The following is a 14,417-nucleotide window of genomic DNA, read 5'->3' on the forward strand; positions in this document are numbered from 1 at the left end:
GTAGTAGCAAAAGAAATTGGCCTAACAACTGTGGGAAATGGTCCAACCACTTCTCTTAAAGCTGAATGCTCACTTGTCTGTTGGTGACCACTAGATCCCACACTAGGTGTGTTCCCGGGAACCTAGGCTCACCCGAGAATCTGCTCATGACAGTGTTCATATTAATAAAACCAGATGACCTCCCAAGTGGCCTTGATAACAAGTCTGACACATGTGGGGTATTCATAGCACGATGAAAAGGAAAAGATGTCACCTATTCAAAGCACACAGCCAGTTCGGTGAATGAAAAACAGACAACAGAGTGAATCCTCTGAGACCCATTTGTAACAACATAAAAGCAGGCAAAAGTCACATGCTGTTAGATATCAAGAGAGTTCCTACTAGGAGAGGGACAGGCAGTGATCCCAAGGTCCACAGGATGAACTTCTCAACGCTCCCAACATTGTCTCTCAGTTCACAACTGTGTGACTGTGCTTGCTTTGGATCACCTATAATCTGTGTGTGCCTCACTTCTATGGAACATGCCCACCCCACTAATGTAGGTCTGTGGTATTTCTCTATGCACTTCGGGCCTCAGCCTAGAGTCCTCACAAGGCTAATGTCACCATCACCACACCTAAACGCCTGTGGGCACGTCAGGTTGGGTCTCTATTAAAACAACACAAGACTAACAGACACACTAGAGTGTGCACACACATGCACATGCATGCACACATACACCACACACACACACTCACACCAGACTCACACACACTCATGCACACACGCACACCATGGTGGCAATGTTTAGGTCACCAGAGTCAGGCAAAATAGTAGTGGTTGTCCACCTATTTCTATACAAACCTAGATGAGCTAACTTGACAACAAACACACACACAAACACTGAATCAACTGCCCCTAGAGACATGGCCCAGAGTCACAAGAAGTAGAGGGTGTCAGAGAGCCCAGTGTGTCGTCGGGCTTTGTGGTCCACTTGTGGGCATGTTCTTTTCAGAATGACTTCATGCAGGGTTCTCCAACCACTGTGCACTACTTCCGCTTGTCTCCGGCAGGAGCCATATTTGTCTCCAGGCTGTATCTAAGCACAGCCTGCTATTGTGGGATGTTTGTACACTATGTGAAGATGTATTGCTGTGATTGGTGTAATAAAAAGCCGAACAGCCAAGAGCTAGGCAGAAAGTATAGGCAGGACTTACAGGCTGAGAGAGAACTCTGGGACAAAAAGGATGGAGTCACCAGCCAGATACAGAGGAAGCAGGACACACAGGAAAAGAAGTAACGGCCATGAGCCATATGGCAGGATGTAGATTAATAGAAATTAGTTAATTTAAGTTATAAGAACTAGTTAGTAACAACCCTAAGCTATCAGCCAAGCTTTCATAATTAATAAGAAGTCTCCTTGTCATTATTTGGGAGCTGACTGATGGGACAGAGAAAGACTCATTACAGCTTAGTCAGTTAGTATCTGAGTAATGAACACAGAGAAAAACTAACCAACCTACTAAATCAGTATATCAGGACCTGGTTTCTGGGAAGCAAGAAGATGGGTCTCAGATGGCCACAGAAAGATACAAAGAAAATATCCAAAACTGTGTGCAAGGGGCTGGAGAGGTGGCTCAGCAGTTAGAGCATGCACTCTATTGCAGAGGACAAGGTTCAGCTCTTAATACCCACATGGTGCTCAGCTCGCAACTGCCTGTACGTCCAGTGGCAGTGAACGTGATGCCCTCTCCTGGCCTCTGTAGACACTGCATGCATGTGGTACACATACCTACATGCAGGCAAACGCTCATACACATAAAACACAAATAGGTAAATCTTTCTACAAAATATGTACCAAGGATCTTCTTCTGTGGAGCTATTTAAACCAACAGCCCTGGAACACAAGACTTCACAAGTTCCCAGCTACCAACCACTCTGCAGTTTTATTTTCCCTGGGAGTGATATTTCTTACTCACTGGAAGGCACACAGGACTCATTCAGGAAGATGGTACAGACCAGGCCCCGGGTTACTGCAAGGCTAGCTGGTTATAAAGAAAGCAATGTTGTATCCTGTTTAAAGTGCCAGGAACTAACCACGGAGACCCTCAAAAGTCCCAAGAGGCTCAGCATGCCCACTGAGCATTGAAAGATCTAGAAAAACCCAGACACCTCAGAAAAATGGCACAATGAGGAAATCCCCCTCCCTGGATAGCCACACACCTCTTCAATAGATTTTTCTCCCTCTGGGCCATAGGTTTACCAAGTTTAGGCACCGTGGAGTTACCACTGACTACAGAAAACTCGCCCAGGTGGAGGAGAGTGAAGCTCGAGACCTGGGTGGGAGGTCAACAGAATCGCTTCAAAACCCAGAATCCGGTCTGCTCCTGCTGGTCGTGAATTCCCTAAGCTTAGATGAGTCTTGTTTGATGGTCCATGATCTTTCCAGAATAATCTGGCCAACCAAAATGGTTTAGTATACCAAAGAGAAGGCAGCAAGCAGGTCCCTGAGCCTGATCCACATTTCTTTTCTATGCCTCCAACTGGCATGCAGTTTGTATCTGAGGGGACATCCCCTAAAGAAATCAACTTCATCGCATCTGTCATTCTTTGTCTTCTCTACGGCCTTATCATTTCTTCTGCCTCCATGTCTGTTCACTATCAACTCAAGCCAATGTCAGAGTCAATTCCTTCCTTCACCTGTGCATAAATCATAGCCACTCTGTGATTAAAGAAAGTCCCCGTCATGAGTACTGTGCTCATGAGTTCAAACGTCCCCACACCAACCAAAGTTAAACGTTATTCCAGTCCACAGATTAGCGATGACTGTTGTTCAAACTGAGGCAGAATTGTGCAGTGGAAATGGGGTCTTTCCTTCCCCTGATGTCAGTGGTAGCCCTGCTGGTATACGGTGAAAACATCACTCTTTGCTTAATAACGTGGTGCTAGTTATTTGGGATGAATGACAATTCTCCAGGATTTCTTTGTAAATGCTGCTTGGAAACCACCTACACCCAAATTACCTAGACTGGGCAACAAATGTAGGCTCCTGGATGCCATTGCTACATGGTGGCCACTGTGGTCTAGACTAGCAGGCTCAGATCTGCATCTGAAGCAAGCCCCACCAGTGACTTTGCAAGCTGTAAGGCCAGGGTGTGTTGGCCCTGCACAGCTCTCTAGATCCTGCTGTTTTAGGCTCCTCCGTAACTGGTCATTGCTGACTTGGTCTGGCCTTTCTTTGCATTGGGGTGGAATCATTCTGTATACGTGGAGAGACAGAATGTGTACAGCTGAAATGGAAAATAAAGACCTCTCCCCACTATGTCTCATTTCTAAGTGTTTTATCTGGGCTGAGATTACCTCAGCTTTCTTCAGAGGTCTGCCAAACTCTATCCTGGACATAGACCTGGTTAATAGTGCATTGAAAATGGCAAATCTCATAAGAAATGGTATCTTAGACTAGAAAACAGCCTGGAAAAGTACCTGCAACCTTGGCAAACTATTTAATCTCTTACAGGAAATGTCTTAATTATCTAATGTGGGGAAATAAGGCCACGTGTTAGCATCCAAGTGACTTGCCATCTGACATACGGCACAGGGACACCGCACAGTAAGAAGGGAGCTGGCACTGGAGAGATTCTCAGCAGTCAAGAATACGTACTGCACACACAGAGGACCTGGGTTTGGCCTGCATCTCTGATTCCAGTTCCAGAGGCCCCGCCCACTTCTGGCCTCCTAGGCTCCTGCAGGTATGCAGGACACACAAACCCATCCAGGTGCATACACATACATATTTTTTCAAAAATGTAAACTCGGACTTCCTGAAAGTCTCTGAGTTTAGATATATAATTGTTTGGTTTGAAATATGTCATATTGAGCAAATAAATATGATCTTTATAAAATATCTAATTTCTAGTTTTCCTCTGTCTCCTCAAGCAAAATAACAGTTGAACTAATGGTTAAGGCTTATCCTTTGGGGACTCTCGCAGATCCAGAGCTCTATTGGGAGCGGCTTCTTGGCTGGGAAAATAGCTTTGCTGGCATGTACCAAGTGCCTGGACTCCCAGAAATACAGTCCAGTCCTGTCCTGTGTCGCAGGGCTGCCAAGATCAGGGAGAGGTGGGAAAACTCAGCTCATAAGGTCAGCAGAGACAAGAGGTTCTACCTTATATGCAAAGAAAGACTTAGCCTCTCTTATCCAAGGACAGACCGAAAGGAAGGCCAGAGAAGACAGGATGTGCTTAGGCCTGTCCACCTCTGAGCTGTTCCAGGGAAGTGATTATGTCTACCAGTGGTCCTGGGGTTTAGGGGATTTAAGACAGTGGGTTCAGTAAAGGAGTTAGGGCCATGGCTCACTGACAGCTCCTTGAGCCTGTTTAATCAAAGATGACTTTCTGCTACACTCCACCACAAATCAACCTCGTGTGGTTACAAATGAATGACCCATCTGCTAAGCCACACCACCTCTGGTCACCAGCACCACCAACCAAGTCAAACCCTGTGCTAGCTGGAAGCCCCAGTGGTCCTTGAAACTCATTGTAAGTGCGATGTCACCATCAGACGATCACTGCCCCCCATTTCTGCTAGGAGACCGCCACATCCCACGGAGCGTGGTCCACGCGCTCTCATTAGAATTATAAACCCTGGTCACTATGGAGTAGGGTAAATGCCAGCAAAAGCAACACTTCTGACACCTCGGGCTTAGCCGAGGTAATTATCCTGGAGTTAAATGTCAAGGCTGGTTTCGTGTGTGCAGAAGAAAGGAAATGTCATGTTTAGTGTAAGCAACAATATTATTTTAATCAAATCAGAAGCTCATTATTAGAAGATAAAGCCTGACATGACCCCGACAATAAGCTGTGTCTACCTGGCTTCCCACTGCTCAAGTTCCTGGCTGAGTGCCCTCATACATGAAGTGGGGGGAGACTTGCACCATGATATGGATGGAGCTACGGACAGGGTACACACCTGAGAGCCACTCAGCCCTCTTGGTTGCGAGACCCAGGTCCCTCCACACCCTGGTGTCTCCGGAAGCCTGGCGAAGCAGCTCAGCTCTCAATAAACAGACAAGGATAGCAGTACTTTTTTCGTTGGATTGCTATATTAAATAATGCACAGGAAGTGCCTTGAACAATGCTCGACACGCTGAATGCTCCACAAGTGTTTGCTATTATCTATTTATGCAACGCTAAATTTTTTCCTTACAGCCAGTGGGTATTATCTCCAAGAGGAAAAAAAAAACTTACTAGTTTTTAAAGAATGTAGAATAAGAAAGAATCGTGAAGAGCCCGAGCTAGCGGCACGCCAGAGGTTGTAGGAGAAAAGAATTACATTAAACCTGCGCACTTTTATAGGTCAGAGCCCATGCTCACGAAGCAGTCAAACATTTACAAGGATGAATGAAATGTAGGATTGAATAGAGGGAACCTGGACAAAGCCAAATCAGATTTGTGGCCATTCTGATGTCTCAAACTCAAGCCGTGGGGAAGCAGGACCAGGGCAGCTGGAGATGAGAAAGGGCTGTGCGACTCAAGACAAACGCTTGCCTCCTGCCCTTCCTCCTTCTGTTGGTGTTGCTTATCAGACTTGCCCCATTCCCCATCCACCAAGCCCACTATGTTTGCTTTTAATCCTTCAGGACAAATTTGTGCTGCTGAAATATTCTTGACTAGGCCATCTTCAGCTAGAGAGGGGTTGACTTCCCAGGGAATACACTAACAGTCTCTCCTTCTCCTGGCAGCTAACAATTGCCTATAACTCTGAGGCTTGGAGTGGGATTGTGTGCCCAGTTACTCTCTGCACGCTGGGGTCTGGTCAGGTTTTGGACATGTCGTCACAACAGCTGTGAACTCACATGTGCAGAGGCCTTGCTCACAGCTTCCTTCTTGATGCTGTCTTTGTTCAGAAGCCAAGGCTTCCTCCTGGCCAAGACACCCCAATTTCTAGACTTTATAAAGAAAGCAGTGGTAGCGCACACCTTTAATCCCAGCACTGAGAGACAGAGGAAGGCAGATCTCTGTGAGTTCGAGGTCAGCCTGGTCTACAAGAGTTAGTTCCAGAAACCACAAGTACATGGAGGAACAGCCATTGGAAAGCTTTTGTGTCCTGACTGAATCCCTAACTCTAACCAACAACTTATGAGGTAGTTCTAATGGTTCATGTGCTGAGTGACAAGATGCTTTTCAAAGTAGCAAATCATAGTGAACGTCAAAAACTTGACATGCATTCATTCCCATATTCTTTTAAGTGATCAGCAACTTCCAAACAAAAAGCCGCAGTTGGGCATGGTGGCACACACCTTTAATTCCAAAACTAGTTCTCACTCAGTTCAAGACCAGCCTGATCTACAAAATGAGTTGCAGGGATAGCCAGGACTGTTACACAGAGAAGCCCTGTCTCCAAAAAAAAGGGGGGGGCAAAATAACAATAACAGCCAAGAAGCTAAGGTTTTGTCAACCTGGAACAAGGCCTGGTTCACTGAAAGTGACCAGGCTGGCCAAGCCATTGCATTCTAGCTAGGCTTTCTATATTATCTCCAGAGTGGCCTGTTTCTAGAGAAAGCGACCTTTTTCTCCCTGGTGTCTGAGGGTCCAGGCTTTTCCACATAAATGACCCAACTAAAGATACTTAGACTTGGCCCCAAAGGACACTGAGTTCATGTCACTTGAAGAGGTTAATGGCATTCAATTATACCTGAGTCACTGTGGGGGTCAGATGACTCCAAATGAAGCATAGAAAATGCTTGGTGACTGATGATGTCGGCCAATATTTTAACATCTTTGGATGTTTTTAATGGCTTGCTGAACCAAATTGTCATTCTTACAAACGGCACATTGCTAAATGCACTACCTTAGCACCGAACTCTGCTCCAGGGGCCTTCTTCTTCCACGCTTAAGCCTCAGAGCTTTCTTCCAAACAACCATCAAGGCAGAGTCCCTAGTCACTCTGAGGACTGTCTAGTCCATCTGTTTAAGGGATGAACCACCTGTCCTCAGAAAGGTGCCTAGCCCAGCTGTCATCAGAGAGGCTTCATCCAGTAACTGATGGAGACAGATGCTAACCCACGGTCAAACATTAGGCAGAGCTTGGGGAATCCTGCTGAACAGAGGGGAGGAAGATTGCAGGAGCCAGAGGGTCAAGGACATCATGAGAAAAACCATGGAATCAACTAACCTTGGTTCATAGGGGTTTACAGAGTCCGGACCAACAACCAGGGAGCCTGCATAGAGCCTACCTAGTCCCTCTACATACATATCAACAGTTGCGTAGCTTGGTCCACTTGGGGACTCCTAACAGTAGGAGCAGGGGCACTTAAGCTGGCTTTTGGGAACCTATTCCTCACACTGGGTTACCTTGTCCAACGTTAATACAAAGGGAGATGCTTAGTCCTACAGCAACTTGATATGCCGTGCTTTGTTGATATCAGTGGGAGGCCTGCCCCTTTCTGAACAGAAACAGAGGAGAAGATGGGGGACAGAGGGGAGTGGGAGAGGGAATGGGAGGAAAGGAGTGAGGGTAAAAAAAATGTGGTCAGGGTGTAAAATAAATAAATAATTTAATTAGTAAGGACAAAACAAAAAGCCTGGATGCTGTAGTTCAGCAAGTAACCTGGGTTTCACCATCCGTCATGGTTGGAGGACGGGGAGAATTTGACCTACTTTCTAAAAGTCAAGATTATCCAGAAAAAGAAAAGAAAGAAGGAAGGAAGGAAGGAAGGAAGGAAGGAAGGAAGGAAGGAAGAAAGCCATTCATATTCCTAAAATGTGAAGCTAAATGGGAATCAGGACTTTAGTATTCATGACGAACTGAGGGTACAGACCCGCACACAACCCAAAGACCCAGCAGGCATAAGTGTCTTCACCGCAGCCACTCCCTGTTCCAAGGGAGTAAAGGTGGCCTGTCCTCTAAACCAAGCCCAATTTGCCCAGGTCTCTGAGAATCCATCATGTGCTTGGCTCCTCAACTCCAGCCAAAATGTAATAATAACAAAAACAAAACTACGTCTATACTTCCCCCATGCTGCACTCCAACCCGGTTAGGAATGGAAGTGTGACGCTCTGGTCATCAAAACCGGAAAGGGGCCAGAGATGGCTAAGAGAACTTAGTGAGAGGCAGCCGTAAGCTGCCTGGTGGGGTTCAGCAGGAGGCAGATCTGCTGCAAACAGCCCCAAATAACCAAGGATACTCAGTGTATGTTTGAAAAACTCTTCCCAGAAGCTGCTCACCATCCACTCTAGAGAGGAGATGGGGGCTGAAAGAGCATATAAGCAAGTCCCCCACTCAAGGCTAAAGTTGCATCTGCCTCTCTGGGAGGGAGCCCTGGAGAGGCTGCCATTTAGGAAGCACAGGCAAACAGAAGCCATTCAGTTCCTCAGAGACCTGCTCCCTGTGAGGCTGGAGATTGGGCTCTGAGAAACCCAACAGAGAGAAGTGTGCAGCCAACTCTCTCCACCTCTGTATTTAAGTCATGCCCTGTGATGAGAACACGGGGTTTGGTGGTATGGGTCAGGCTAGCCCTTTAAAATGTATATGCTGCTTTTTTAAAAATGTCCTAACACCTAAACACACACACATACACACACACACATACACACACACATACATACACACACACAGACACACACACAGACACACACACATGCACACACACATACACACACAGACACACACATACACACACACATACACACACACACATACACACATACACACATATAACAGCAAAGCATTTGAAGATAAAAGCTCTACTCATTATAAGTCTTGGACATTCTTGCAATATTGTAAGTATCTTGGGGACAGGGATTCCTAACGTCCCCTGGAAGAGCTTGACCCCCGCCACTCAACAGTCTCTGAAGAAGCTGTGAACTGGTTCTGCTGAGGGGAGCTGTCTGCTGGAATGACTGTACCAGGCGCTTCTTCTAGGGGCACAGAGGTCCGTGGGAGCCAGGACTGGGGTGGAAGCAAAGGACAGAAGTGCCCCCATGCCCAAGAGTTTCTCCTCCATATCCCAGCACTCTCATCTGAAAAGGGACAGAATGCCTGCTCCTTTTTCCTCTCCACTAAAGTCCGGAAGACTCCAAGCCACTGCACTGTTCCCTAACATCTCAAGATCATTACCATGAGAACCCCCAAAATCTCCCCCTCATGCCTGCCACATCTGGCTCCCTAATAAATGAGCTACACTCATCCAGTGGGGATTATTTTCTGGCACACCCGAAAGACGTCCAAATCAAGGCCGCTCCTGGGAGCTTCTCTCTGGGGCTCAGTAAAGTCAGTCTGCCATCGGGAGCTCTCAGACACATCGGGAGCCCCTCTCCCCACGTTGCTTAAGGTTCGTGCCCTGTTCCCTTGCAGACAGCTGCATCAATCCTACAAGTGTACACACCAGGACCACAGGTAGCACACAAGAGCATCCAGCCTTCCAAGTTCTCTTTAAAGTTCCTCTCAAGCTAGACCTATGGACTGTGGACCTCCGTGGGGGGTTTGACTCTACCACCCCCACCCCCTCACCAGCCTCTGAGCTACCCCTATTTTCCACTCCCGGGGCGGGTGGCAGCCGTACTCACGTCTCGGAAACGGTTCCAGTACTTATCACGGTCATACTGGGAGACGGTGCTCAGCCACTGGTCATTGTCTAGGAAATTGGCGTTGTTGTGGGCCGCGCCGCCTGCGAGAGCGTCCAGGTGCCGACTGTCCACTTGGAGGAAGAAGCACCACGCCGCGGCGGCCGCGGCGAGCACCGCGATCGCTGGCATCTGGGGGCAGGGAACACGGGCGTGAGTCGGCGACAACAGGACGACCTCGAGCCCCTCGCTCCCACCAGGGGAGTTCTGGCGCCTGGGGAGCGCACCAACTGCGACGCCTAGGATCAGGGTGGTCCCTCGCACATCTGGGACGGAGGCTGGAGGCTGTACCTGGAGACAGCTTCAAACGCAGAGGCCAAGTCACGGATTCGGGGCTCTGTCAAACTATTGAGGACCCTCTCACCTGCATTAGTACCCCTCCCCAAAACCCGGAGGCTCAATGTGCCAGCTGCACTCCCACAGACGGGGCCAACAGCTATGGGGCAGGGATAGGGATAACGGGGCTCTGAGCATTATCCCAGGTTTTGGTAGATGGGGGCTTTGAGGGTGCCCTCAAGCCGGGCCTCTCATTCCCCCCTAAGGCAAAGGTCTCCCTGAGCCCGGCCGGCTGCTTCAGTGCAACAGGGTCGCGCAGAGATGCCCCCAGGCCCTGACCCTGCCGGCCCCGGGGATGGCCTCCTGAAGGTCCCAACTATGCCAATACGCCAAGTTGGGGCTCAGGGTTCTGCGGACACGTACCTTGGGGGCCCGCTCGAGTCCCGGCGACCGAGTTGCTGGCGCTACTGTGTCGCGGTGACTGGGAAGGCTGCTGCCCGGCTCGTTCCCCTGCGCACCTGCCGCCTCCGCGCGTCCCGCCGCTTTGTGAGCCCGCAGCGCTCTGGCTCGGCTCGGGCGCGGCGTCCACGGGCGGAGAAACCCGAGCTCGTAGCCGAGGCCTCTGGCGCCCCCTGGCGGCTGCGCGACGCTGCGCGGACCCATCCCGGAGCATGATTCATTTCCAGGCTCTCTGCAGGACTGACACAGATTTCAGGCTGAGTGGAAGGAGGTTATAAGGCCAAGAAGTCACTAGGGTTGAGGGACTCTCAAAGGGTAGGTGGTCGGGACACCTGGCTCAGAATCACTTTTGTGGAGAGGGGAGGGAGCTACCCCCCGCAACTTTCTGAATCAGCATCGCTAAACAGGGTCTCCAAGAGTCTACACTTTAAACGAGTCCCGGATGCTTCTTGTGCACGGAATTGAGTGAATTTCTCCACTCCCTCGTCCAAGCCATACGCCTAGCATCTCTGAAGTCTGGTTCTCACCCACGACCACTCGTGGGAATCCTGCATAACCATCCTCCAGCTTCAGGGACAGGATAGAAGTCAGAAGCAGGAGGCTGGCCTTGTTCTGGCCCTCATGCCCCTTCCCAAATACTCAGCCTATTGATTAAATAGGGCCGGAAGGGACTTAACACATTGCCCTGCCTGAAAACCGGTACCTCCCCTGTCTGCTTCTCTGTACAGCTGCAGTCAATGCCCGGGACTGTTTATATATATATTCCAAGTTTACCCTCCTGGGGTGCTAGACCTGCATATTGGCACTGGCTGTCTCACTCTTGACTGTTCCTTGGTGCCCAGGGTACCATTGGCGACACACAAGCACTTAGTAGCAGATGAAGTCTGAGCCACACTTTCCAAGGTGTCACCACAACGATGCGGTCAGTTGTGAACTGTGCTGTAATAGTCTGGTTATGGATGACATAGTTTAAGTTGAACTGTGGTTTGTTTTGAGCGTAGGCTCAATTGCAGCAACTGTGCACTCTGAAAAGCTGTAACAGGAGAGACGTCGGGGAAGCCCTTCACCACAGGGGTATAGTGAGTGTCTGGTATCATAGCCTGAGTGAGGTGGGCTTGGGATGTCAAGGCAAATGAACTTTACCTCGAGAGGGATGTGCAAGCATCACCTCTGGCCTGCCTTTCAGCAACCCCGTCATGAAGAGTCACCCCCCAGATGTCATTAAAGCCTCCTCACATCCAACCCTTTTATCAGTTCATCTTAATCTGCTTTTGAGCGAACTACCTGGAGTGATCTGTCTCGTCCACAGCCTTTCCTGCTCGACCCTGGGCTGCTGCTATGCGTTCCTGCTTACTGGCCCTCAGTGCCATTCCTGCACCCGACAGGAGCGTCCTAGACTCAGTTCTATCAGCACAGCACCCTTACTCTAGACGTCTGTATGGCCTGTGGTCTCATGCTGAGAGCCTGCAAGTCAACCCCAGGCCACAGTGGTTTGAAGGCTTGTCGCCATATACCCAGCTTCATGCTCAGCATCCCACGGTGCCCACAGGACACACTGCTTCACACCTGCATCCCCAGGCTTATCTCGGAACTTAACATTCATTGGACGCTCAATAAATCTGCTGATTGGATGGATGGAGCAAGCAAATTCCATAGCCCTAATGTATCTCAAAATTTTAACCTCCCATCCCCAATCTTTGGTTCTGTGGCACAAATCTGTGACTTTTCTGGGAAGACCTGTCCCTGCTTTAATTAGAGGACATCTGCTCTTGGCCAGGTGCCAGCGTCACAACTGGAATTGTCCCTGTAACCACGGTGTGTAGGAAGGGCAGCCAGTACCGCACAGGCGGGAGACAGGGTGTAGCTGGCCTGAGCCAAGAATGGACTTAACCTTGTAGTAGGTGAGGAGGCTGGCAGCTGGACTCCTGCCATTCACTTGGCTGGCACTCGTGGGGAGGAATGTCAGATTCATTCGGCTATGAGAAGCACCCAGGACCAAATCAATACTGTGCCTTGGGGCTGTATTTCTGCTCTTCGCTGGCGCACACACAAGTATACTAACTCCTTGTTTTAACATAGTCCTCACTCCCAAGGAGCCCACGTGTCTCATTTCAGTTTAGTGGATCCTCAAACATGTGCTCCTGGCCAGACTGAAGCAGACAGAACTATTGCCACTTTCTGCCGAGGAGAACTGTGGAGGTCGCAGAGTGATGGCCACGTCTGCAAAGTCTAGGGGTAGCACCCCCCCAAGATGCTCTGCTGGCCAGGAAGGGCTCCACCTGATGGAAGGGGGCACCGCTTTGCTGGCAGCCTGGATCCCTTTTAACGACATCGTATGTCTCTCTGACGTGGCATATCCACTTCATTGCCTCTGCTGCTCGGCATTCAAAATGGCAGTGGGACGCTTGAGTCTCATCTCTGGTCAAGCCCTCCCCAGCCTGTGTCCCCAACCCGCCCCTGCCCTGCCTCAGCATCAACTCTGACCTTCTCTGCCCCACCTTGAACGACCTCATTGTCTAGGACCCATGAATTCTGACCAGTCACCACACACACACACATACACACACACTCACACACACACTCACACTCACACACACACTCACACACACACGCACACACACAAAGCTGCCTCCCGGTACCTCTCACCTGTATGTCACACTTGTCCAGGGCCTCCATATTTCGACCACCACAAAAAAATCACTCTACACAGGCACTTCAGAGGACTCTCTCCATAAAAGGGGACCTGCTTTTCCATAGTTACAGCGCTTGCTGTTCCTTCAGGACGAACACCTGGCACCTCAGTTTCATGTCCTAGGCCTCCTGCTACCCCCGCCTCCCCCATTCCTGCCTTCTGCTATGATCATCCACCCTATACTCTGCAGAACCTCTCCTGCGGACTTCCTACAGCCTGCATGCTCTCCTCTCTGCCCACCCTTCTGCTAACAGCCTGACCTTCCCCTCAGACCACAGCATCACTCCTGGTCCTCAGACACAGCTTCCCTGAGCTCCCACAACCTCGAAGTCCTCGGAACTACTTCCCATCCATCTTTCCCTGGACACGCTCTGCAGAATGAAGTCATGGTCTCTTTCGAATCCATTCTACTTACTATTGAGTCCGTAGGGCTTTCCAAAGCCCCACCCACATAGTAGGTACACTAGAAATGCCGACTTAATCAGAATTGCAAGCTCAAAGTTTTGCACATAATAGGGAAACAGTCAATGCCAACTGAATGAGCAAAGGCACAAGTCTTTGTGGTTTTTATTTCCTTCGCATCTGAAAAACAAAGAAGCTCTCAGGTTTATGTTGGAGATTTTAGACCACAAAAATTCCTTTCAGGGGAGGCTGGGCACAGTGAGAGAGACCTGGCCTTGCCTTCCTGGGCCATTCTGTCGTAAAAGTGATGCTGTAGTCTATCCTGCCCTAAGAAAGGAGGAGTGGAATAGATGCATTTCTTGTCACCATAGAAAACAGCTCACCCAGCAGGGCCTGTAATTTCTATGAACACATCGATTTCCCCTATTGATTATATGTGTTCGCAGAGTCAGGCTCACTCCATCTCCCACATCCCCACAGCCATTCCCCCCGACACACACACACACACACACACACACACACACACGTCTTCTTGCTTTTGTCTCGTCAGAGCCACAGTGAATGGGTGACCTAGCACAGCGATGCCTGACCTCAGGCAAATGGGGATAGCACAAAGAAAAGAGAAGACAAGACGTGCCAGAACTCTAGTAGCTGATCTGGTCAAAGCAGAGGGGTCCAAAGTCATAATGAAAGAGGAAAATAATCCTGCCAGTAGCAGACAACACGGCATGAGAATGCACACATGTCAAAGCCACCTCATGTTAGGCAAACCACTGTGAAGTGGGCGTGGTAGTAGGTCTCCTTGATTGGATGAAACCGCGGAGTCCCAAGTTGTATGAACCATTGTATTAGCACATTCTACCTGAGACTGGGCAATATATAAAGAAAATGAGTTTCGTTAACTTTGTTTTGGAGGCTTAAAGTGCAGAATTGAGTGCCCACATCCGTTTGGTTTCTGGTGAGGTTTCCCATCTATGTCAAAATAC

At 49.3% G+C, this 14,417-nt stretch overlaps 1 protein-coding gene across 1 annotated transcript in view; it reads right to left on the minus strand.

Moving 5' to 3' along the window:
* The window catches only part of Spock1 (SPARC (osteonectin), cwcv and kazal like domains proteoglycan 1), a 469,711-nt gene extending 459,169 nt beyond the window's left edge, over positions 1-10,542 (minus strand). The window contains exons 1-2 of the mRNA XM_057787144.1: positions 10,302-10,542; positions 9,546-9,734 (exon numbers count right to left, since the gene is read on the minus strand). Coding sequence (XP_057643127.1) covers positions 9,546-9,734; positions 10,302-10,541 — 429 coding nt within the window. The 5' untranslated portion in view covers position 10,542. The remainder of the gene's footprint in view (positions 1-9,545; positions 9,735-10,301) is intronic.
* Between the last annotated feature and the right edge of the window lie 3,875 nt (positions 10,543-14,417).

This window comes from Chionomys nivalis, chromosome 13 (assembly GCF_950005125.1).
Source record: "Chionomys nivalis chromosome 13, mChiNiv1.1, whole genome shotgun sequence".
NCBI classification, from domain to species: domain Eukaryota; kingdom Metazoa; phylum Chordata; class Mammalia; order Rodentia; family Cricetidae; genus Chionomys; species Chionomys nivalis.